The 26388-nt window shown below is 43.9% G+C and overlaps 2 protein-coding genes and 1 long non-coding RNA gene across 3 annotated transcripts in view; 1 reads left to right on the top strand and 2 right to left on the bottom strand.

Annotated features, from left to right (window-relative positions):
* Positions 1-4513: 4513 nt before the first annotated feature.
* Positions 4514-7253, bottom strand: AKAP5 (A-kinase anchoring protein 5). The gene has a single exon (XM_039242139.1). The coding sequence runs from the start codon at positions 7002-7004 to the stop codon at positions 5721-5723; it is 1284 nt and encodes a 427-aa protein (XP_039098070.1). The 5' UTR covers positions 7005-7253; the 3' UTR covers positions 4514-5720.
* Positions 7254-10569: 3316 nt separating this feature from the next.
* On the top strand, positions 10570-15509 carry LOC120238423. Its single transcript, XR_005530222.1, has 3 exons — positions 10570-10934; positions 12228-12331; positions 14666-15509. It is a non-coding gene; the product is annotated as an uncharacterized LOC120238423 (long non-coding RNA).
* A 108-nt stretch (positions 15510-15617) lies between these two features.
* Positions 15618-26388, bottom strand: part of MTHFD1 (methylenetetrahydrofolate dehydrogenase, cyclohydrolase and formyltetrahydrofolate synthetase 1) — a 62516-nt gene continuing 51745 nt past the window's right edge. The window contains exons 22-28 of the mRNA XM_039242128.1: positions 26285-26326; positions 23594-23694; positions 22651-22828; positions 20267-20374; positions 19336-19488; positions 17111-17204; positions 15618-15871 (exon numbers count right to left, since the gene is read on the bottom strand). Coding sequence (XP_039098059.1) covers positions 17115-17204; positions 19336-19488; positions 20267-20374; positions 22651-22828; positions 23594-23694; positions 26285-26326 — 672 coding nt within the window. The 3' untranslated portion in view covers positions 15618-15871; positions 17111-17114. The remainder of the gene's footprint in view (positions 15872-17110; positions 17205-19335; positions 19489-20266; positions 20375-22650; positions 22829-23593; positions 23695-26284; positions 26327-26388) is intronic.

The following is a 26388-nucleotide window of genomic DNA, read 5'->3' as shown; positions in this document are numbered from 1 at the left end:
TCAAAAAAATCAGGGTACCTGGGTGGCTCAATTGGCTAAGTGTCCAACTCTTGATCTCAGGGTCATGAATTCAAAGCCCTGTGTTGGGCTCCATGTTGGATGTAAAGCCTACTTTAAAAAAAGGCCCTTGGCCCCTCACTGTCCCAATGAAGTTAAATCCTTAGTTGAACAATGTAAGTTGGGGACTGTCTGTACTCACTCTCAGAAACTCAACCTCTCATGATCTCAAGCTTTCAGCGGCGGTGGCGGGGGAGGAGGGCAGTAGGCACTCACAAAGGGGTCAGGGAGTCCAGAATTCAGCAGTAATGGTGGGTCTAAAAAAAGAGTCACAGAATTGCCTGTGAAAACAAGTCTTGTAAATCTTTCTTTTGCAATAGAATTGTGATATAATAAGAATTTTTTAATTCTGCAAAATGCCCTATATACAGGGTCTGTACACTATTAAGACATTTTGCTTCAGAACACATTTTAGTTTTAGGACACTATCCACTCTATTTTCTTTTTTAAGTAATCTCCACACCCAATATGGGACTCAAACTCACGGCCCTGAGATCAAGAATCACATGCTCTACTGACTGAGCCAGCCAAGTGCCCCAGATACAGTCGACTTTAAACCGGTCCCGAGATTTAGAAAGGACGATCTTTAATAGAAGCCCAGTTGTTACCACTGTACTGTGCTTTAGGAAAACCAGGGTTGTCAATGTTAGGGGAATATAATCAGTGTCCCTGTAAACATAGAACTTTTGAAACACCCAGTTTTAGCAGCAGCATTTGAATTACTTAAGCATTTTCATATCAAGATTGCTTAATTATTTGGAAAACCATAAAGATTACTAACAATTATTAGGTTAATATAATGTAGAAAAACAACTGAGTATAGCAAGAGAGGATGAAAACAAGTGCACTTTTGCCACATTTACAGATGGCATCAAAGTCAGAAATGCCCTTTAGATGGATTGATAGTTCACTAAAATTGGATTCAAGTTTGAGGTGTTTGTGTTTCTCTTTGCTGTAGGTGGGCTCTGTTTTTTAAGTTTATTTATTTATTTTGATTGAGAGAGAGAGAGAGAGAGAACACATGAGCAGAGGAGGGGCAGAGAGACAGAAAATTCTAAGCAGGCTCCACAAAGTGCGGAGCATGATACAGGGGTCGAACACACAAACTGTGAGATCATGACCTGAGCCAAAACCAAGAGTCAGACGCTTAACCGCTTAACAGACTGTGAGCCACCCAGGAGCCCCTACAGGTGGGCTCTTTTAGGCAGATCATTGTAAAATCTGTCCAACACCCAACCAGCAGAGCAGAACCCCTGGTAATGCTAACTCAATAGTTTCATCAGTACGATCTTTATACTTTTAGGAAATAAACATAATACACCACATTTCTCTTAAAAGATTTAGGTGAATAAAATAAGCATGAGCCAATATAACATTTATTCTATATTAATAGTTAGTACATATATTAATTCAGGTTGAAACCTTTTTTCTACAGAGTATTTCTTTAATATTAGCATCTGATCCACAGTTTATAGTACTAATTTTAATAGGAAATACAAAATGGAATTTTTACTTTCATAATAGCTCATCCACTTAACATTTTTTACAGACAAAGAACTACTATAAATATGTAACATTATGCAGGCTTTTTTCTGCACCTGTTCACAAATCATAATGAATATAACTGTGTAACTATTTAGAAACTGAATGCTTTTCAAACTGTCCCTGTATTTAGATGATGACCTCCCCACACTGGACAAATGAACCAGTGTCTCTTTATTCTCCCCTCTACGTCACCCATGAAGCTGCACTGCCTGTGACCCTTTGCCTTAATCCCTGCCCCAGTTCCTGTGGGTGCTGTTTGCCTGGCTTGAGCTCTTGGAGGGCTGGGAGCCCGTCTTCTTCACCAAACAGTGTTGGGCATATGTTATACCCAACACATGTTGAACCAAACTGAATTTAATCAGGACATCTAAATTTCCTGTAGCTTCCTTCTGTTTAATTTTTGTAACTAAATAAGGATCGCAAGAACTTTTTTTCAAAAATGTATCATAAAATGTACTATTGACTGCAATTTTGAATTCTGTATAAGAAACTTGATGTTACACGATAAGACATCATAGGAATTTGAACCTAAAGAGCCTGAAACTGAAAAAGAGGACTTTAAAAAAATGCAGAAATGGGAGGCAGAAAAGTCAACCCTGATGTATTGAGTATCAGATGAAATTAGAAAGACTTTACATATCTAAATAAAGTTGAGATTAAAAGGATCTTTCCAAACAATGGGACTCTAAAGCCTAACAATTATTTTAAAAATTCTGCTGTAAACCCCCCACCCCCACAAATTAACTCATAACTATAAAAAATAAGGCAACTGGAAGTTAAACATTTATGAAGTTAAGTCTGGATTGTAGGCAGAAGCCCACTTGGCCGGTGCCCTCCCATGACTAAATGGCCTTTAGCAGTAAGAAATTAGATAATCTCTCAGAAATAAATCAAAGTTTCTTAGTCTCCACTAAATACGAGACCCATTAAGATCGTCACAAACTTCATGCTGTCAAATGCATTACCTTGAAAGAAAATTATGCAGACAGCTTTTCTGAAGAACTCCATTTGTGCCACATGCTTATTATTCTTTGAGGTGGAGGAGGTAGCAGGGAACATAATTTCTGTTTGAAAGTTCTTTTGTTTTCTGCTGCCTTTACTTAGATGTTACCCAGTACTATTTTTATATCCTATAAAGTACTTTGAGAAAATGTTAAGTGAATAGTGCTACAGAAAATAGAAGAGGGTTTTCATATTCGCTGGGTTGTAAAGCAAAGTGAATAATACTTGACTCTTACAAGGGGGAATATAATATGATGAAGAAATTAACAAGCATCCAGTAAACCAATCCACCTTGTAAAATCTTAAGCTCAAAGAGAAACTGAATCCCAACCAATTAATAAATGCTCAGTAAAAGCAAGATTACACAGCAAATTTAAGTGAAAACTAATGTAGTGTTACTGAACTGCCTTTTAAATGATTGTTTTAATCACGTCAAATGGATATGAATCGAAAAGAACCTACTTAAATTTATTTAATGTCTGGTGTATAAGGTCGAATTGCTTAAAATACATACTATTGAAATGAAACATATTTTATAAGAGACTTCCAAGTTATCTGATTCCTGCTTGTTTCTACAACAATACAGTTTGGATCACCTTTGAATTCATTTAATAGGATTTGGGCATGTGGCAGGTATATTCAGATGGAGACCAATTAATTTCTGGATTCCTTTTTCAAACTGGAATCCTACTGATTTAACTCACCAGATATTCTGAATAGGAAAGATTAAGGAAAAATCACTTAAGATGAATGCAAGTAGAGTACACATCTTACCACAGAAACACTCAATTATAATACATCTAACCAAAAATATATATTAAACCATAGTGGGAAAAAAAAAAGGAGAAACCTAGGACTAGAGAAAGTGTTATTTTAACAAAAATAATTACACATATTTATCTTGCATCTTTTTTTCAAACTCCCAAATAAATATGCCTAAACCTTCCTATTTTCAACCACTGATGAGTGCTGTGTTCTGTGCTCATTCATGAGAGATTACTAAAAAGTTTACAGTGCAAGCATATGGGCTTGAGCCATTCTTGTGGTAAATGAAGACAGGATTCTTCAAAACACTGTTAAAATGCACCGACTTTGATCAGGTTTTTAACAATTGTTCACTTTTAAATGTGTTCTGATATTTGCTGGTAGCTGGTAGCCATCCAAGTCCATTAGCACCACACAGAGTGAATGAAAAAGGGTAGTTTTAGGGAGAATGACTTAGCAGTCTGTTTTAAATGCTTAAAACTTGTATACTAAAGAAATTCATTCTTGGGTCATGTGTTTTAAAAATCCACTTTCATGTTGCTAAATTGAAGGATTTTTGTGGGTTTCTGCTCCCAAGGTTATAGGCATGAAGGTAGGAAAGTCTGGGGGGATGATTTTGCACCTCAGGAAAGAATCTTGCTAATAGTATCCATTATGTGGTTCAGTTCCAGAGTCAGATTAGGTTTTTCTGCCAGAGGACTCAAGACGGACTCAAAGCAAGAAACAAAGAAGGTTCTATAGGACAAATAAGCACATACTTTCTATACACAGTAATGCTGGAAGTCACCTAGATCATTTCCAATCAGCCAATATACACTCATTTCCCCAAGAATGTACAAATATTCCTTAACAAATACCTTACTGACTCAATTGCAAATGGTAAGTTCTTCATACTTCATCCATTTTCAGAGTAATGCTGTCACTTAGTGGGGGACTCTACAGTTTGAACCTTTACCTGTGAGGTAGGGAAGTGCATCGTAGTATTATGGCCATTCGACACAAGGGAAGATTGAAATGGAATTACTTTTTCAAAAAATACGGCAATCATTAATGAGATAGGTGATTTAAATAACTGAATAAAATGCAAATAAGCCCTTGTTATTGTTACATTAAGTTCGTTGTGTTGTTTTTTTTTTTTTTTTTGGTAAGGGATTAGTTGGACTGAAAATACTGATGAAAAAGTTATTTTTCAAAATCCATGTAAAATGTTTGTTACTGGTTATCTCGACACATGGGCACAATGAGAGAACAGTGACATTTAAAATACAATGTGCTTTAGTGATAACTTTTCACTTTCTATTCAACTATGTACTTGGCTCATCCTTGGTCAAGAATGAATAATATTTTCACTAGGTTATTATGATTTCCTAGTACCTTTACTGCCAGGCTGGCTTTGAATTCACATTCCCTCTTTGAGGAGGGGTTGATGGATATGGTCTCCAGAGAAGCAATCTTGCAAGATGAATCCTACGTTCTCTGAGAGAATTTGTTCCTGGGGCAGTTCACCTTCCCCTGGATGGAAAACAATGATCTCGCTCTTTTTGTTTTTGCTGTTGCTCTTGTTTAGCTTTTTGGGTTTTGTTTGTTTCTAAACATTTCAGTAGACGACGACCCCATGCAGAAATGGCTTTATACAGGTCTGCTGGAGGCAGGAGACGGAGAGAGAGAATGCCCTGCCTGTGTCTACGCCCTTGCACTTGGTAATTATCTGTCTGTTTGAAGTAAATTGTGAATGGCTTTTGTACAGTATTTAAGCATGACTAGAAAAACACTCATGTTTAATTCAAATATGCACATTCTGCTGAAATTGGGAAAAGGCCATATTTTTTGAGGTAAGACTACTGCCTATGAGTGTATAACAATTATAAATCACACATTCACCAAAACAGCTCACCTTATTCACCATTTTAAACATCAAAGTGCACTGTGGGGGAAAAGAAAAGGTTTGAAAATCGAATGTGATGTTTACCTATACACAGGATCGAACTGTCAAAGGGAAACCAGGCTTTATGACATCAGAGAACAGAAAAGAGTTTATGTCATACCATAAGCGCTCAATTAATACAGCTTCCTTCCCCAAGCAGCCCAATCTCCACATGTCATTTTCACAACTCCCTGTGTGTCACTGTGCACTGCAATCTGTACGGGCTTCCTCTCATCCAGAAGTGACTACATCTCAGGGGGAGGAAGGGTTTTATGAACTTAATTCTTTAGCACTTCTGAATTGAAGCTGTACCTTTAAATTCCACAGATAATAAATCTCTCATTTGTTACTGAGTAAGAAATGCCACAAATATGTAAAATAATTCAGCATTAAGCTTTTTTTTTCCTCCCATGATCTGGAAATTAAGTCACTGCAGAAGATTGTTTATTTTATTATCATCAGAGCCCATTTCATTAACCAGCTGTTCTATAGACAATTGGATAGCATTTCTGACAAGAGAAGAAGCCGTTTCTTTTAAGAGGGTTTCATATTGTTCTGAAGTTCTGCCCTCAAAACCACTATCGTTAGCAAAAACCCCTATTTGCTCATTTTCAATTGAAATTAAGAATTGCTTAGGGACGTTTTTAGATTTCTTAACATCAAATTCGCTGATTTCAGTGTCTGTAATAATAATAGCAATCGGCTCCATTCTTTTGCTTTCTTCTGGTTTTGGTTTCTCTGCAGTGACCTCATTTCCTCTAAGCTCTGATTCCTGGCTCAGGTCAGTATCTTTTGGCTCACTCCCTTTAGCAACAATCTCTCTACTTTCAGGCTGTTCCTGATTTGGTCCACTTTCTAGGATATTGGTTTTGGCCTCTTCCACGATTTGCTGAGCGGGGGTTGCAGGTGACAGAGGAACATCTGAAACCTCGGGTAGTTGATGTTGTGTTTCTGAAGTTTCAAGCGGGCCTGCCGGCTGGGGTTGAACACTTTGCTTTTCCTCTGTCGTTTCAGTATCTCTTTCAAGGACCAGAGTTCCCGTGTGGATGGCAGAATGCCCCGTGTCTGACCCAAGTTCCACGGCAATCACTTTTTCCCCAGGTGCAGTTGTGCGGTTGCTCGCATTTGGCTCACAGACCTCATCGCCCCCTTTCTCTGAGACATCTTTACTCACGTCCTGGGGCAACTTGGGCGTGGCTGCCTGGGATTGGGTTGGAGCTTCTGTACCCAAACGTTCAGCCTCTCCCTGGACCCGGAGGCTGCAGTCAGAGTCTTCTATAATTTTGGAATGATTACTTCTTTTCTCTCCTTTTGAGAATTTTATGCAGGGAATCTTAAGTCTGGATTTTGCCTTTTTCTTAGAAAGATCAGCATCCTCAGCACTGATTTCAGGTTGCACTTGAGCCTCAAAGGGCTTCTGATGTTTTGAAGATGCTGATCTTTTCCTGTGTGTTACAAGACGTTTGATTGAGGCCCAGGTCCCCCTGGGGGGCTGTGGCTGATCAGAAGCTCCTGCTTCTGGGGGACACATTCTTGCTGCATCAGCAGCTTTAGAGGTAGCTTTGGGCTTCATTTCTTTGGCTGCTTTCCTTCTTCTCTTGAAGCAAAGCATTGATGCTTTTTCCTCCTGCCGCTCATCTTGAGGACTAACTTCCGTTGGTCTCTTCTCATCCTTGTTTTCGACTTGAATTTCAGAAACTGCAGCTTCCATTTTTACATTACACTCGTTCTTTCTCTAGAAAACTATATTCTTTCTTCCTTAGCAGCCTTTATGACAGAAAAATGGCAAAAGTATCATACGAAGTAAAATTTCTTCCGGATGTATTCACTCCTTTTGTCTTACTCCATACGGTAATTTTAGGTGGTTTCTCCAGCATACAATTCCTAGTATCTCTATTACTTGTAATTTCTCTCTTTAATTTCTTCATGAAAGCCCTTTATGGGATAGATTTTTATTTTACTTAAGGATCAACCTGATGAGAGAAAAGAGAGTGGCATTTTATTTCACCATCAGCCTATTGTTTTCTAGGAAAACAATTTCCTAGATTTCTGTTGAATGTATATGATTCTACCAGGCATGTTTCCCATATAAGAACTTACTGAAATAACTGGAGAATTGAAATATCAAAAACATTTCCATGTGAATTTATTTTTCTCTACTCTGTTAAAACGTCATCTTGTATTATTTGCAAATCTGATATAAATTCTTGCAGTGTGCTGTCTTAATGAATGTTTATGACTCAATTCCAAGTTAACAAACAAACAACATTAACAAAACAATGAAAGGCAAGGTGATAAGCAAGCTAGGGTCATTTTTATTACATGCAATAAATAACTCTGCAGCTGCAAAGGATCTTAGAGATTTTTCAAGTCCAGCCAGATGAAGAAATTGAGCTCCAGAGTGGGTGGTTGGACTGCTGAAAGCCATACAGTTAGATAAGGTCATTGCTGGAGTGAGAACCGAAGACTTTGCCTCTCCAATGTTCTTTCCATTCTACCATAAGGTTTCTGTTCTAAAAATGTATGCTCCATCAGGGAGGTGCTACTTTTCATACATACTTTTGGAAAATTTAACATCACCGTCACTCTCCACTCTTAAATTTAGTTGTATAATTTTGACATTTTTTCCCCTTAGTATCTACTGTTCAAAAGTTTTCCATAATGACCATATAGTCAAAGGTCAGTAAGAGTGAATGATAATAAAAATTAACATTTGTTGAGCAGCATCTGTGCATTAGGTAAGGCTAAGCACTTTTACATACATCTCTAGTCTTCCCCCCAACATTACAAAGTGGGTAGGCGCTGGTATCACTACCTACAGAGGAAGAAACTGAGGCACAAGAGAGTTAAGCAACTTGCCCGATATTACACAGCTAGGAGGTAACAGAGACTGGATTCAACCGAAGATTGCCTGTTTCTGAAGGCCATGCTCTGAAAGTGAGCAATAGAGTTTTATCATGAAAATGAATCATTTGGAGATACTAATCTGCACTAGATTCCTAGATTCACTAGTCAAAAATGTTTTAATTGCTTAACAGTTGTTTAACCATAATGCAGCCCATGAACTCATAATTGAACCAAGACTAGGCTGGGTTCTTGTTATTTTATTTTTTAATTATTTTTTAAAATGTTTTATTTATTTCTGAGGGAGAGAGATAGACAACATGAGCAGGGGAGGGGCAGAGAGAGAGGGGGACACAGACTCTGAAACAGGCTCCAGGCTCGGAGCAAGCTGTCAGCACAGAGCCTGACACAAGGCTCAAACCCACAAACCGTGAGATCATGACCTGAGCTGAAGTCGGACGCTTAACCGACTGAGCCACCCAGGCGCCCCTGAGTTCTTGTTATTTTAAAATCAAGCTTCTGAAATTCCTTATATTTTGTTTTCTTGGTTCTGGAACTAATCAGAGAGCCAAAGATAATTGCTAAGCTATGTGATTGGCAAACTGATTAGTTATACATAAATATAAAATTAATCCACAGACCAGCATGACAACACCAAATGACCACAGATGTGAGGGGAGGATCTTAACAAACATATGAATTTTTGTTGATGGGTGTCCTAAAATAAGCAAAGGGACTCTTTCTTTGTACTATTTTTACGTAAATCCTTCAGTGTTGCAGGTTTATTTGGGCAGCTCTTGATTCTCTGAACCACAAAACGAACTGGAACTCTGCAAATCAGTTTATGATATAAGTATTCCCTTAGGTTGGAGGTACATACTCCATGCCCCTAACAGAAAGACAAGGTCAACCTAGAACAGCGATGGAACTAAAACATGAACATTGTACAGTGTGCCTCCTCGCATGATGCTTCCACAGCCCTAGAACCACAGCTGATAACAGCTCTCTCTGTCTTCCCATGCCCTGGAGTTCTCAGCACCTGAGAGTGCTCACCAACCAGAGGATGTATAACTAATAGAAACACTGAAATTGGACCATGTTTAAGACGGTAATGATTTGAACTTGCCCTGGATTGCCCAAAGACAACTAACTGCCTGAGAAGCTCACTTGAATGGATATCACGGTAGAAATAAAACAAATTCGGGGCGCCTGGGTGGCTTAGTCGGTTAAACGTCCGACTTTCGCTTAGGTCCGATCTCGCGGTTCGTGGGTTCGAGCCCCGCGTCGGGCTCTGTGCTGACTGCCAGCTCAGAGCCTGGAGCCTGTTTCAGTCTGTCTCCCTCTCTCTCTCCTAGAAATAAACTAAAAAATATATATATTAAAAAACAACAACAAGTTCTCCAAAACCTAACTGAAATGGGGGAAAATGCAATCTGTAGACATTACAACTTTGAAGAATGTTACTCTGCAGATGATTCCTCCTTCGCCAGCAGGGTACTTTTATCGCCGCAGTAATCGTAAAGTCCCCGCTGTCATTTCCTGACAGAACTGCAAGTCTAACGCCACTTTTCTCCTTGAGCAGAGAAGCACGGAGGAAGAGGGCAAGCGCTTCGCGAGGAAAGCTGCGAGTCTCTCCCAGGGCCAGATGCGGACCGCCAGGCTGCCCCCGGGAGGAAGGCGTCTCGTCGCGGCCGGACGCGCCCGCGGCAGGTGCTGGAGCGCACGATAAAGTACTCAAAAAGGAAAGTGCCGGGGGCGTGGAGCAGAGAGCCCAGCTTCAGGCTCTCTGCACAATTATGATGGCCACGGACCCCAAATCACATCTCCCTCAAATGAGGGTCACGAAGGAAAAGCGGTCCCCGCAACCCCGGCTGCCAGGACGAGCTGTACCGCGAAGAGGGTAGGTGGGCACAGCTGACCCGGCTGGCGCCGGCTGGCGCGTCCGCCTGACGAACGACCCTCTCCCGGTTCTTACCCTGGTCACCTCGGGGACCCGGGTTGCGGGCGCCCACCCCGCCGCGCAGGCGGCCAGAGGACCTGACCCCGGCCCCCACTCCCTTCCCTGCCACCGCCTCGCCGTCCCTCACTTACCGAGGGCGCGAGGGTCCCCGGCGACCCTGCCGCCGAGGTCAGGGGGCGGCTCGCGAGGCCCGGCGTCCAGGAAGCCGGGAAGCCGGGAAGCCCCGGTCGCACGCGCAGAGAACAACCCTCTGCAGTGGGACCGCAGCCCGCGGCGCCCCCTCCCCAGAGAGCGGGGAGCGACAGCCCGCGGCACCAATGCGCGCCGGGTGGGCGGGCGCGGGGCGGGGCCAGGGCCGGCGGCGGGGGGCGGGGGCGCGGCCTGCGAGCCGCTGCCCCCGCCGCGTGGGAGCGCACCCGGCGCTTCCAGCCCCCGCGCGAGTCCCCGCCGCGCTACCACGTCTGGACAGGGGCGGGGGACCACCCGAAGGGAGGGCTGGCAGATGGGGTGGCGACAGGGGGAATGAGCTCCGCATTTCCTGAGACGCAAAGTAGCAAAATCAGGTTTTAAATTATTGGCAGTCCCATTGAAGCCCCCCAAACACACCAAATATTTAAAGTCACGGCCGATACCACGTAGGATTCAAAACTGCAGAGGGAGAGCTCGTTTGGAGAGAAAATTACATATATGAATGGAAACAAACAAAATACAAATGGAAGCAAACCAACTTTCCTAGCAGTGGCTTTGGGTGTAACGGTGTTATTATGGTTCACTGCCAAATGGACTCTCAGGCCCAAGACCTAGACACACAGTAATCTCCCTAGTCCAGGGGCGCAGGTAGGAGCGATGCAATCTGTGTGCGGAGGAGGTCAGAAGGGCATAGGAACCCATGTGTTTCCAATGTCTGCTTAATCTTGTCCCTCTCGATTAAGCGGGAGTGGGGATCAGGAGATGGCTTTTCTCGGGATTCCAGTCTCAATCAGAGCAAAGGGCACAGGCTCCATCTCCCCTCCTTCCTGACTGGACGACTGCGTTGTGTATTTTCATACATGTTCTGGATCTTTCTCTAAAGCAGTTGCTAGCGTAGTGAAACGCACCTCAAATTAGTACACTTAGCGCATCGGTTTCATTAACCAAGGAGAGGTGTTGCTCTGAGGGCTTAGGTGACATGCTTCAGGATTACCGGCACCTACCAGAGCATTCCTGGGAGTTCCAGCAGTGAGGTCCTTTCGGGTTGCAGTTCTGGGCTCCTCTGGGGCCCTCCCCGGGACACCATCCACATGAAGAACCTATTAAGGCGGGAGCCAAGAATTACTGAAAAGCGGTTGTACTTACCTCCATTCTTTGATAGGATCCTGATCTTCAGGGAAAGTAATGTTATCTGCTTTTGGATGTTTTTCCAGGAATATTTTACCTTTGTGAGATTCTGTAGCCCTCACTGAGACTTAAGAAAGTACCATTAGGTCACAACTGCAAAACCAAATCTTAAGTTGTCATGGTCTTAAATTTACAGGTAAAGTTAGAGACAAGCTGTAAAACAGGAAAATCTATAAGCATCCACTTCAGTGGTAATTAAGAATTCAGTTTATCCTTGTGCAGACAGCCAACAGCAGCCTGTGAAGATGCCATTGATGTCCCCAGATGGGTTGCTAAGCTCGCTGACACCTTTGAACTTCAAACAAGCCAAAAGAAATTCCTGCCACTCATAAACTGAGATGCTATTAGTCACTGAGATCCAAGTTTTCCCAAATCTACTAGACATGGGCATTTACAACAATTTCAGGCAGAAATAAGATGAGCTTATCCAGACGAAGATAGGGTAGAAGAGCGGCCTTATTAGGTAGGAGTTGGAAATAACACAAGGGACAGGTTAAAAACAATAAAGGCCACCTCAATGACTTGTAGATCTTATTCTAATTGCTAGTCTTGGGGGGAAAAAAAAGGCCAGTGGAAGGGAACTGGTAAGAGGCTGAGGTAAATTGGTTTTGTATTTGAAGGAAAGATTTCTTTAAGGTGTATTTCAAGTAACTCATCCCCAACCTCTACCACATGCACAAAGGCGTGCACGCGCACACACACACAAAGAATATAGTGCTATAAATAAAATACTGCACTGTGGTTTTTCTTTAGGATATGCCTAGAAATTGATGCCATATTTGAGTTTTAAGAAATGTATTCAGTACTTCATGCATGAAAGAAACCTGTCATCCCTGAACTCACTTAAGTGACAGTTGGTAAGCTATCACCCGTATCGTTGTCTGCTACTCCATTAGTAGCTTTTCATTATATAATGAGAAACAGGCTATAAATATATTTCTCCAATCTGAGGAGAAATTATCCTACCTACAGCTTATCTTGTTAATATCACCAGACATAGTGTGCCAATAGAATAGCTTGCATGTTTATCTGAATTCATCCTTTATCTGATCATACCATTTCTCCCATCCTGGCCCTCACCCACCCATGGCCTGGGCATGTAGCTACCAAAAAATGGTTTAGAACTCTTTAGGAGTTAATTCTTACAAAAATTTTGGAGGCCTTCTGGGAATCAGCCCACCGCACCCTTTCCTGGTACACCATTAAACGAACCTGTAGCTCACGTTCTCTGGTATTTTTATCGGTTTCTGGGCACCATCAGGTTGTACCAGTGAATGCAAACTCAACGGCAGTTCTGTTGTAATCTGCTTTACTTGATAGCACATTGCTGCCTCTTCTGAACTAAGAGTGTTATGTAGATCTTCAGTGCATGGCAACAGCCTCTGAAGTAGAGAATATCGAAGGTCCAATCTGTTCATCAGTAACATTACAAATATGGGGAGGGAAAGCACTAGTGGCCCAGAGAAGGGTTAAGAATGGAAACAGGGAGGGGCACCTGGGTGGCTTAGTCGGTTAAGTGTCCGACTTTCGCTTAGGTCATGATCTCGCGGTTCGTGGGTTCGAGCCCCGCGTCGGGCTCTGTGCTGACAGCCAGCTCAGAGCCTGGAGTCTATTTCAGATTCTGTGTCTCCCTCTCTTTCTGACCCTTCCCTGCTCATGCTGTCTCTCTCTCTCTCTCCTAGAAATAAATAAAAATACTTAAAAAAAAAAAAATGGAAACAGGGAGGCCAGTGATCTGAAAGGGCTCTTCGCTTCAAGGTAAAGACATCAGACTTTGTCTGGCAAAACGTACTAATATGTACCCAGAGCACTAATGCTTCTGTAGGTCTTGAATTTAGGTCTTCAATTAGCCTGCAGTTATTTATCCTTTAAAAACAAATTTTTTTTTTAATGTTTTATTTATTTCTAGGAGAGAGAGAGACAGCGTGAACAGGGGAGGGTCAGAGTGAGAGGGAGTCACAGACTGAAACAGGCTCCAGGCTCCGAGCTGGCAGTCAGCACAGAGCCCGACGCGGGGCTCGAACCCACGAACCGCGAGATCATGACCTAAGCGAAAGTCGGACGCTTAACCGACTAAGCCACCCAGGCGCACCAAAAACAAATTTTTTTTTAAATTTAAGCAATCTTTACTCCCAACGTGGGGCCCAACCTCACGGCCTGGAGACCGAGAGTCACATGCTCCACTAACTAAGCCAGCCAGGCGCCCCTCTGCATCACACTTAACCAGACTGAAGAATCAATGGCACAAACCCCCATGCTGTTAATAATTGCTCAGCAGCCTTCCTGACCTCTTTATTTCTTCCCTCTGCTTCTTCCACCTTTCATCATCCCTTCCTTCAAGAGGGAAGTGAAATGGGCATAGCTTTCCACCTGTCACAAATGGGAAGTCTACTTCTGTACCACGTGGCAGGGGCTGCCTTCCAGGAATAGCTCTGATGAGCAGCAGAATGATAGTTAAGAGCAGAGGCTTGAGTCAGAGGACTTTACCAAGACTATCTGGCAGGCAGCAAGTACGGCAATTATGAAGTTTGCCTTTCTGTAAAATGGAGATACAAACCTAATTTATAAATATGGTCTGTTAAAACTTCTCTCTACACATTTCTACCCAAAGGTCAGCTCCCATTTTGAAGCTAGAGGTCACTTTTGAGCAATTCCATTGCTAACAATTTACCCAACACGTGGTTCTCTGCAAACCTCACAGATACATAAGAGCAAATTCACTGCTCTCTGATTTTTGATAGCAATAACCAAAAATGATGGGAAGTGTCCAACAATAGAGGACTGTGGAAATACTACACAGCCGTAAAAAACAAGGTGTATCTCAAACTGCTGACATAGTAAGATCTCCAAGATATAATGGCAGGTGGAAAAAGCAAGTTGTACCATTTGAATTTTTACTGAAGACGTATTTTACTCCCTCTTAGGAAAATTCTTGCATTAGTGACTGTCCATTCATTCTAAATATCTGGTAGAAATAATTTGGACTAATTACATTAGGGTTTTGTTTACCAACTTTGGCTTCTACACCTCTACTCACCCTCTCCCACCAATCGTGTTCACTATTCTTACCAATATTAAGGATATAAACCCATCTGGCTTTTGGTGATATGGGGAAACCTAAATCTTTTAAGATGATCTTTGAGTCACCAATGTCTAACAATAAATAGCCTGCTTCCTTCCCTTATTTACAGAATGAATTCCTGGCAAGTCCCATTCCAGATGAGGTCTCAGAGGACATTAAAAAAAGACATCAAAAACAGTGAACTCTGTGCAGAGAGGGCCCAAATGACGCTTTGGAACAGGAACTGACAACATCATTGTGTACAACGTGCCAGGAACAGCACAAAGCATGGGGCTCTGCACTCATGACCCCTTTACCATATGTCCCCAAAGCACCACCATCAATTCTTTGGATGGCAAAACTGACTATATTACAATGCCGACGTGAACCTAGGGAGTTAAATGTAAGAAAACCAAAGACACCAGGAAAAATACTGCTCTGCCAATGCCAGCAGTGTTTACATAGGCATCAATGGTGATACAACATCTTCTGGAAGGATCCAACGCAGAAAGATAAGGGAGAAGAGGGAAGGGAAAACAGGAAAGGAAGAACAGAGACAGAAGATAAGCAAGAAAAGGAGGGAAACATTTCAGGGAAAACATTCCGGAGGGAGGGAGAGAGCCCAGGCACAGGAGCACATAAGCTCAATGAACATTTGCTGAACCAACAGAGCAGACAGGATGGACCTGTAGTCAGGGCGTTATGACCATCCTTTGTGAGGACTTAAAAATAAATGGTGCTAAAGCTGTACCAGAAATGCGACCCCCTCACAGAAGTGGATAAGCACTTTCTCAGATCTGTTTGTTTTCAAGGAACAATATGGAAAGGTATGTGATTAAAAAGGCACATTCTCTATACCCTACTTCCCACTCCACCTTCTCAGGAGGTGTCCCGATTATGTCCCCTCAAAAATCTGCAAGCATGCATCATTTACCCCTTGGGACACAACAGTGTCAATAAAGAATGTCTTGCAACTTGCTTCTTCAGTCCCGGGGGGGCCTGCTGGCAAAGGGGCTCCCCCAGGACGGCAGCGATACTGCAGCACAGTCTGTGTGGCTACAATTCATATTTAAACATCCAGATCACAAAATCATTTCCTTTTATTCGGTGGAACTTCAATCAAGTAAGCAGAATTGTGCATGATTTATGTTAATTTATACATCGTGGTGGGAATTAAGACTGAAGAAAGGTTCCTGGGTAAACTCCTGCTCTTTCTTTTAGAAGATCTTCAGGGCAGGGGCTGACTCCTCTCCACCTTCCCCACACTTCCTAACCAATAGTCGGCCTGAATAGACACTGGCCAGACATTCAGAGCAGCTTCTCGAAGAGGAGCAATCTAGAAGGGAAAGGACACAAGAAGTAAACGTTTCTATGAGCTGCAACCCCCGCCCCAGCATTCTCCTCTAGAGCTGCCAAAGTTGTTAACGTTTCCATCCTGTCCACACCGAACTCTGGTAGAGTAGGGTTTGCCCACGGACCTGAACACAACGCGTGGCACTTCCACTATGGCTATGTGAACACTGTTCAGGGCCGGGCCAGGCGTGAGCCGGGGGGACATTTCCAGTGTCACACAAGCACACCGTCTCTTCTCCCTCTGTAGGAGCACCCATCCTTGCAGCTGCTGAGAAGAGGACTACACTTTGCCATCACCTGGACCTTGACTCTCTTAAACAGTGTGAGAGCTTTCGTTCTGCATTATTACCCTGACACCCTTGTCTTTGGCTCCTTCTAGTTAGCGTTCCTCAATTCCTAGACTTGTAAATCTAGGTCACTTGCAGCTGTCAGGATTCCCCTTCATAACTGCCCAGATCGGGACTCGGTTTCCTGAAAACCAGGTCTTCCGTTTTCTTGGTTTATTCCCCGTTTTGCTGGAGTACACAGCTAAATAGCTTCCTAGGAAGGGAGGTGGGATGGCAAACCTGCACTTCTCTGAAAACACTGGGATAGATCTGGTGGGGTGTTAAGTGCAGGTGGGAAGTCAGCTTTCCCGGTAAACGTGGAGGCTATTCCTCCATTGTCGAAAAGCCCATTACTGCTGATAAGAACACAAGTGAATGCTAATTCTAGTCTAATTCCCATTTTCTCACTGACACACCATTTCTTCTTTCCTGGAGAAAGCTTTTTAGGTTTACATCTTTGATGTTTTTGAAATTTAAACCAGATGTGTCTAAGGAAGGCTCATTCATCATGATGAGTGTCTGGGAGCCTTTTACTTAAGACCCCAAGAAATCCTGGACTGTTTCCTCTTCTTTTCTACGTTCTGGGACTTTACTTAACTCCTGCCCACCATCTACTCAGAGTACCCAGGCCCCCAGTGGTGCCTGTTCTCCAGGGTGCCAATGACTCGGAACCCAGCTTCTGCGCCAGTTCCTCTAGAGCTCACGACACAGTGGCTTTCTCCCCTACACTGCCCCTTGACAAACCATGCTCCTTTTCCAAAAATGTGTTGGATGTTTGGAGACAGACATTTTGAAAGCATTATAATATGCATTTTCAGAGCATTAGCTGGAGTCCCGTAATTCACAAATATGCCTCGTAAGGGAAAAAAGCAAAACTCTCACCAATAACAACTTACCTGTTTAGAACAACCCATTCACCTGTTCGGTTTCTGGGTCCAAATCGATATCATAGAAACAGGGCCGGGTGGGGAGTCCGGGCATTGTGCTCATCTAGGAAATGTGAAATAGCATTAAAAATAAAGTGATCTTCGTTTCTACCTTCCCTTTAGATAAAAAGCCCAAGGCACAAAGATAGAGTATTATTTTACAGTTGTGAATAAAGGGGGCGCTCTTCTTGTTACACACCAAGTCACTGATCCTGCTACGGCCTCACAGAGACCACTGTGTCTCCGGCAAGCCAACGCCAGGCTTCACTACCGTCTTCCACACTGACCATTGCAATAAGAAGTAGCAAGGAGGGACTTCCACCTTCATTTCCTAAGGCAGGTGGAGGGCGGGCTGAAGAGTCACCTCCCCCCTCCTCAGCCCTCACAAGACCAAAGGGAGGTGTAGGGTTTGCCTTTTTAATTTTGTTTTAATTTATTTTAGTAGGTCTTATGTTGATGCCCATATTATTTTGCTTCAGCAGCACATGAGGAATTAGTATCCTTTAACTTGTGCCAAGACATTTCTGTACAAAATCTAGATAGTTTTACAATCACTATTCTTAGGGGTCCAGTTGGGCCTTCTAAAACAGAGTTCATAATGCCTACAGGTTATATTTGTACTTGCTTCTCTTCTAAAGACCTGGCTTTAACAACTACTACCTAGCTGCGAATCCTTAAGGCATGTTAAGTAACAACTCTATACACTTTCACCTGTAACAATACCTTGTATAATGCATATGTACAAGTTCCAAATCAGATCCAGACAGTAAGAGTTTAAGCTGAACTTCCACAACTTAACTATAACTTCCCAGAACATTCTATAGGAATCTGATATCAGTCTCTATTCTTGAACTCTGTAGGCAACTGCTGGGTGTGTGGACAAGAAGGGGGAAGGAAGGGATCGGTCCTCAGACCTAGCAGAAAAGCCTGGAGGTGATGCTGAAGACAATGGGCATGTGCCCCCTGAGGCAGACAGGCTACTGGCAAACTCAGGCTGGACCTGTCTGATTTGCCTTCCTCTCTATAGCCATCCCCCTGCATGCACGTTGAAGGTGAACGCAGTGCAGCTCTTGCTCTTCCAGCTGGCAGTGCTGACAGTGTGTCAGGAGAGAATAACACCCGTTTCTGTGACAGTCAAGCTGCCAGGCCAATGGTTGAACATTCCTTTCGAAAGGTAATTCCTATAAATCCCAAGGACTGAAGAACGTCATGACACAGCTCAGCTTCCTGCTCTCTGCAGTGGCTGAAGGGGCGCCAGTTTGCCCCACGCTGAAGGCTGGGTGGAGCAGGGTACACATTTTTAATAACTTGCCCAAGGCCAAAACCAGCAGTGAAAACTGGATGTGGTTTTAATGTTATATACTTCAGATTCTATAATGCCATCTCCTACCACTTTCTTTCTATCCTGAAAAAGTAATGCAGCTCCAGTAGGAGAATTGGTTTCTTTTCCATTGGGAATTGGCTCAGCTTACCATTTCAATCCTGTACTGCAGGTAAGGACAAGCTGCAGGTGTAGGCCACTGGGCGGGTCTAAGGGGGAAACCTAGGCACAGGATCTGCGTTAATCTGGGAAGGTCAGTGCACACTGTGAGCGTGCCCTTAAGCACCCCTCTCCCTCTCTGTCAGCAAAGCTCCCCCTTTAATATGCATGAAGTCGTAAGATAAGGAAGCATCTGATAATGCATCTCCAAATGGAAATAAGCAACCTCATTTTCCACCTCTAAAGGCTTCATCCGCATTTTAAGGGGGCAATTCTTTACTCAGAAACAACCAATTCCTGGAGTTTCAGGCATAAGCTGCAAGCCTGCCGAGGAGACCAGGGAGTGTAGGAGCCTCTGTCCCTACCCCCCAAGGACCGTTGGCAGGACTGAATTTGTCTGTGAAAGGTACCCAATCAGCGTCAGCTGTGATTATACATTAGCACTGTCAAGGGCTATCGACGAGGCTTGTCCTGGATCCCGTCGAGGTCACACTGCCCCTGGGAAACAGAACTGTCGTTCACCACAAGAAGTCACGGCTTCATCCTTGAATGGACACGAGGAGGACCCACGGCGGGATTAACCCTAACAGGCCCGACTCCAGCTTGCTCCTCGGCCGTGAACTCTGCTCAGCTGCCACTCGCTGCACAGTTTCAGGGATCGCTTCCAGATGAGAAGCCCAGATGAACAGCCCCCCACTCTGCCTGCAGCACTCACCGTCCCCACCAGGGGGTACAGGAAACCGGCCCCAACGCTGGCGCGGATGTCGCGGATGGGCAGGACAAAGCCTGCGGGCACACCCTTCCGCTCTGGGTCGTGAGACAAGGACAAGTGTGTCTTGGCCATGCAGACTGGCAGGTTCCCAAAGCCCTGGGCAGAGAAAGGGACAAGGCAGGGCAAGAGAAAAGCTGACGACAAAGCACCTCTGGGCATTGTCATGATACGGGTCCTCCGACTTATTTAAAACATCTAATTCCCGGGGCGCCTGGGTGGCTCAGTCAATTAAGCGTAGGACTTCGGCCCAGGTCACGTTCTCGTGGTTCACGAGTTCAAACCCCATGTGGGGCTCTGTGCTCACAGTTCAGAGCCTGAAGCCTGACTCAAATTCTGTCTGCCTCTCTTTCTGCCCTGCCCTGCGTGCTCGCTCGCTCTCGCTCAAAAATAAACATTAAAAATTTTTAAAACTTAAAAGACAATGAAACATCTAATTCCCTTCACATCCATCTCTACCTCACTGACCTCGAGCTTAGTATTCGAGATCCCTGCCCCCACAAAAAATCACTGTTGGGTGAAGGAGGTAAGCACTCACAACCATATTCCAAAAGTGAGTATTTTATTTTCATCTATATAACCAATTAAAAGTGATCATCTGGAGCAGACGTGAGGACACAACTGAAGGCAGGCTCTCCGTATTTGAGGAAGACACTCCCTGTTTCTCGATGGCTTTTTGACACTTTTCATATCCCACCTCTGGGGAGATAAAGGACTGCACCACCTAAGCAAACTCATTATCCAGAGGGGAGAAGAGAAGACCGTCACCCAGAGAAGTGAGGCAGAGGGCACCCGGCATGGCAGGGAGAACTCGGGGGCTCTGAGGCCTGGGCTGCTCTGTAAAGAGCTGAAAAAAACCAATCAACCAAACACCTACCTGTTTTGTGTAAACTTCAGCTTTCTGTTGAGCTTCGGGGAGTAATTCAATGTCATCAGCCCCATAGATCTTCTGCGCGATGATCCTGATTTTATCCTCAACTGGAAGCTAATCCACAGGAAAGAGAGGGGATGTCACGAGTAGACACACATGATGCTGCGGCACCGGGGCAGGGCCACGCTCCAGGTCAAAGTTCCCGAAAGGGCAAGAAGATGCTTTTACACATGCGAACAGATACACAAATAACGTGACGTGCGTGTGGCTTGGATGTATTTTCTTTTAATACCAAGCTCCAGATTTTATAAGTGGAAAATGTCCCACAGACATGAGGTTACTGTGTGTGTGTGTGTGTACGTGTGCGCATGCGTGTGTATTTAGGACCACCCTAAGGGTGCCATAAACAATAGTGCTGACTACACAAGAATACTTCATTCTTCATAAATACAAAGTAGCATTCTAATATTGGAGATCAGACCCCTGTGGAACCAGGCCTGGGATACTCCTGACGGAAGACAACCAGTATCCACCCAACAACTAATTCCCAGTTTGTTATATGAGAGGCAGATGCTATTTTTAACATAAGACAGTGACTGCGAATCACTGTTGCTTAGAAATAGCCATAAAAACAAAATCACCTACGTATTTAAAAAACACCCAGTGACTTACACGACAACAGGCACTGCGAGTGCCATGAAGGCCATGCCTTCTGTGGCACCTGAAGCAAACAGGGCCAGGCACGGAGGCCAGTGGTCAGTCACCCAGTGAGGGCCCTCCCCCCACCCCCGCCATGGGGCTGCTCCACTGGGGAATGAGGATGCAGAGCAAACAGCAATAAGGAGAGACTGCCTAAAGGAAATGGGAAGGAAGGCTCCTTGGATGAGCAAAGTACTAAAATTAGGCAATATACCTGACTCTATGCTCCCTAGCAACTAAGGCTAGGAGGACACATTGGGCAAATGTTGTTTTCTGAAAGGAGCAACAATCTATAAAGATAAAAATTCCCTTTTGAGCTACGCAGTGATAATTTAAGGAGAGACTTTATATAATGGACAAAAATAAAGGGACTGTTCAATCACGGTTGTATAAAGATGCGAAAGAGATTACTTTTCTATGCAGCTTATCACTGGAGCTTTATAAATGCCGAGGCACATTCAGAGCTTCTGAAGCAAAAGCATTTTCGTTGAGGGCTGACTGAAGACCAACAGATGCTAAGAAAGACAAAAAATGGCAGCCCCCTGTTTACCAGAACAGAGAACATTCCAAGTAGACATGAATGATAAAGTCTTTATTACTCCATATCTTCTGGGCCTCCTGCTGGTCTTCAAGGACTGGGGTTCCTAACTGAGGTACCGAAGATGGGCCTAGAGAGAGTCCCTTAATAAATGCTTTCTTTGCATGTGTGTACAGATTTGTGTTTATGGCATTTCCTGAAAATATGATTGGTTGAACAGATTTTCAAACCAGTCTCGAAAACTAAAGCCTAACGGGAAAACGTCAATGTCAATAGGACAATGTCAATGAAATGTCAGTGTATTTTATCTGCAAAGGGCAAACAGAAACAAGAGAATGCTAAAAATTCGAAAACTCTGGGGTTTCTTCCCTCTACCTTTCTATGGCTATTTTTGAAAGTCTAGCATTATTTTTTAAAAACCAAGCCAAGAACCAGCCTGGAAAATACAAGCAGAATTAACTACCACATGCATCCCAAGTTTCTCACAAAGCATCCAGTTGTGGGCACACTGCTTCACGTCTAATCATATCCTGAAATACACGCACAGAAAACTGAACACAAAATGCAACCCTACTATAAGAACAGTGTTTCTCAGAACTAACTTTGTCACATCACATAATAAGCAGTGCCTCTTAAAGTTACTCAGAGAAGAAAAGAATGCCGAAGCCTCTGTACCGAAGAGCCTCTCTGCACGCCCCGAACTAGGAAGTGAGCTCGGGAGCACACTGCCTTCCCCAGCTACTGGGAAGTGGTCAGAAAGCTTTTGTGAGCTTGATGTAGCTCCTTGCCAATTTGCCACAGTGTGGCTAATGCCTTGGAATAAAGGCTGTAGTGAATTATACTACTGGTTCTGCATTTAACCCTTTCTCCTGCCAGCAAAGAGAAGGTCCTGTGAGCCTTTTCAGAAGTTAGGCCGAGAGCCAACCTCCTGGAGCGTTCTTGCCTGAACCTGCTACTCTGTAAATAAGCAGACACATGCATTGGTTAAGAAAGCTGTCTAGGGTTGGGAGCCCAGGCTGTGATTGTGTAAGTCACCTACATGGGAATCAATCTCATAAAGCTGAAGATGCTAAACACGGGCTCTAAAGAGAGGCAGCTGCACAGAAACCTCATTGTGCCTTTTTTTTTTTTTGTCTTACAGCAAGTAACCCACCTTGAGGTCATAAAGGAGCTGGAAGCTGCTGGGTGCCTGAGCTGCTCTCTGGACGGCCTGAGCTAGGGCTAGGGCGCCCTTCCCCCCTTCTGCCCAGTGAGTGCATTTCACAGCATCGAAAGCCCCATGTTCCTTGGCAAGGCGGCCGACGAGGTCCAGCTCAGCCTCCGTATCTGTCCTGTAAAGGAAGCACTTCATGTTAAAGCACCAATGACAGCTAGAGAGGACAAACTCTTTTGAGTTACTCACTGATAAATGGAAACTAAGCAAGTAATACAGACTGGGTTTGAATCCTGGCTCCCTAAGTTACCATCTGGGTGGACTCTTGGCTAGTTATTGAATCCTTGTGTGCTTTGGTTTCCACGTGGTAAAATGGGAATCATCATAGCACTTATTTCATTGGGATGTCATCAAGCTTAGTTGACAAACACATGCAAAATACTTAGAACATTCCAGGCACATCACAGGAATCAATAAATACCAGCTTTGTTAAAATGCTGCCTCCCGATCTGCTGTGGTTAGGCCATTATAACAAGACCAAAACTAGCACTACAATACCTACACGGCCTACACAAGTTCTCTCTCGCACGAACACTTCTAGCTCAATATGTTCGACTCTTTGTCAAGAGAACATCCCACTAGACCTACTGAAATAATGGGACTCCGTAGGGCTATGACCTTCTGTTGGCACAAAAGGCCTCTAGAGAGCAAAAAGAACATTTAACTTCAGCCTATGTGTCACCCACTTCACCCAGTGGAGAAGGGGACCCACAGGAGCCAAATCTGCCTCTGGACCCCCAGTGAGAGAAGTGACGAGTCTGTGTGGCGTCTGTGGTGCGACTCACACCACAGGCCCTCCTTAATGGCTGCAAGAGCACAGGCTTAATAACCAATATCTGACCATTTTCCACAGTCCCCCTGGACTCCGACTCTTTGTACTCACTTGAATGCATTCACAGCCACTACCACTGGAACTCCAAACATTCTGGCATTTTCAATTTGTTTCTTCAAGTTACTGAAGCCTTTTTCCACCAGCTCCAGGTTCTGTAAAAACAACAGGGAAAGGTCCATGAGGCCAGCTGCAGGTTCTTAAAAGGGAACCTTTCTCTTGGAACCAGCATCCAGCCACTCACTGTCGGAACAAGCTAACAGCAGACCTGCTGGCACATTTCCACACCGTGGTGAGGGGGCGTGAGGGAGCCATAACCTCGGACCAGCGTGTAACATTGGAGGGGCACTAGCTCGTCTCCTGGCTATCTTGAAAACAGGAGGGCGGGCAGAGCTGCTATCATCACACCACATCTTAATAGCATGTGTGCTGTTTGCAGGGAATTAGTCGCTCTTAAGTAAATTACATTTACAACCTTGTGTTTATAGGTGTTATGTACTCATATGGTCCAATGAGTATAAACTCAGCATCTTGCACAGAAGACAGAACACAGTGCCTAGTGTTCATTACACAGCCACCATACATGCCATCAGAAAACACGAAGTGATCAGTGATGCTTTCCAAGGTTCTAATGAGCTCAACCAGGTACCTCCACTCGGGACAAAGAAAACAAGATAAATGCCATCTTTGGGAACCAAATACTATTATGTTTAAAGGAAAATAATTAAGAAAACATACCTTTAAATGTGTTAAATGTGAATGGCAGCTCTGTTTGCAGCCTTGGAAAAGTGCAAACACAAACCTCCTTCAATGGCAGACTGCGCCAGTGAATTATGATTTATACACTCTATAAATATGTACCATGCAGATGCCAGGAAAAGTGAGATAATCTGTATTAATGTGAGAACTATCAAAGACGTACTAAAGTGTGCCAAAGTTACAAAACTATGGACAGCTTCATTAATTCCATTTTTGGACAAATAGAAAAATACATGTATATATTCATGAAATGTCTTAAGTGTTCAAAAACATACACCAAACTGTTCAGGGGACTCAAATCATGTATTATACCCTTACATTGTTTAACTTTCTTTTACAAAAAGGATGCTACCATTCTAAGCTTAAAAATACATTAAATAGGGGCGCCTGGGTGGCTTAGTCGGTTAAGCGTCCGACTTTCGCTTAGGTCATGATCTCGCGGTTCGTGGGTTCGAGCCCCACGTCGGGCTCTGTGCTGACTGCCAGCTCAGAGCCTGGAGCCTGTTTCAGTCTGTGACTCCCTCTCTCTTTGACCCTCCCCTGCTCACGCTGTCTCTCTCTCTCTCCTTGAAATAAAAAAAAAAAAAAAACCATTAAAAAAAAAAAGAAGAAAAAAAATACATTAAATATTTTTAAGATAAAAATATGATCATCTTATATATAAAAATAAACACACTGGATCATGAGCAAAACGCGGCATTAACAGCCCTTGGTCTGTGGATTCAATAAAAGAGCAGAAAAAGGGGGTAAGATAAAGGTAGAAAACAATTAGGGTTATAAACAGGACTTGTGCCTTTTTTCCCCTTTAATAGTTGAAAACTAAAATTAGGATTTAGTTGATATTCTAAAGAGCACTGCTAATTCTTTACCTCTAGTCACATGAAAACCAATTAATATGTAAGACCGATTGAGAACAGTTTTTAAGAAGTAGAATTTCGTAAACGAAGACACCAGCTGGGCCAGTGAGGGGCAGTCACTCTAATTAGACACAGGAAAGGCTGTGGGGTGGCAGGAGGGCCAGAACTGTGAATTCCCCTCCTACGCATGAATCAGACAAATGACCATAAAAGGCAAATCATAACTCAGAAGACAGGCAGACTCAAGGCACCAACAATTCTTTTCTAGCTGCTTCTGAAATACTTCATGTAGGGCTTGAACAGTGGCACTCGATTGCTTGACAACTTGAAAGCCTCCAAAAGAGGCAGAAGAGTTGAATTCACAGTGGCGGCGGCTGACCCTCCCCTCTGTCTCTCATAGAACCACCCCAAACGGCCTCCAGGGAGTTTGGTAGTAAATGATATAAAAAGGAAAAGGTTCACAATTCTTCTTTGAGCTCCTCCTTGACAGCTACAAACCAAATCAGCTTAGAAACTATACCTAGAAAAATAACCAGGGTCCTGACTGCATAGTGGCCCTTTAAGGTGGATTTAAGTCTGCGGAGGAAAAGCCATTTCACAAAAAGTCCCTGCTTGCTTCAGACTCAGATGGCATTTGGTAAGTAGGCAGCCGATGCGGGATGGCCGTGGAAGGAAACGTTAGTCTACAGGGCAGGGTTTCCCCACCTCAGCACCCCTGACGCTGGGGCCAAGTGCCTCTCTGCCGTGGGGGCTGCCCTGTGCGCTGCTCGCTGTTTGTTCAGCAGCATCCTTGGCCTTTACTCAGTGCCAGCAGCACTTTCTACCTAAAGTTGAAATGATCAAAAATAGGTCTCTAGATATTGCCAAATGTCCCCTGGGGGAAAACTGCTCCCTTCCGAGAACCAACCACTGGCCTCACTAGCAGGCACGGGGCGGGGGGCGCCTGTTTTATGAAGCACTTCTTCTCTACCTCACTCAGGAAGAGTCTTCAGCATGAAGCAAGCCTTTTAGTGCCCCTGACTCCAGGAGCCATACCCACCCCCCTCATTTCCAAACAGGCTGGCCTGAGAAACACCGATTCGGGGTGTGGTGCTCTCTGGGACAAGTGGTTAGAAATGATGGAAGTTACCTCCTCTATGTAAGCCTTGGGAAGAGGCAGTCCAGCCGTAACCTGGAAGGAAAGGAGGCAAAGTCAGAGGCATTTTCTATTTACAATCCAGTTTTAGCTTAAAA

Source organism: Hyaena hyaena, unplaced genomic scaffold, assembly GCF_003009895.1.
Source record: "Hyaena hyaena isolate Hyena2069 unplaced genomic scaffold, ASM300989v1 scaffold_208, whole genome shotgun sequence".
Lineage (NCBI taxonomy): Eukaryota > Metazoa > Chordata > Mammalia > Carnivora > Hyaenidae > Hyaena > Hyaena hyaena.
The sequence above is the reverse complement of the archived record's forward strand: the minus strand, read 5'-3'. Positions and strand labels throughout refer to the sequence as shown.

What these genes read in the sequence shown, in the direction of transcription:
- AKAP5 (XM_039242139.1), bottom strand. Translation starts at nt 7,004, where the DNA reads ATGGAAGCTGCAGTTTCTGAAATTCAAGTCGAAAACAAGGATGAGAAG.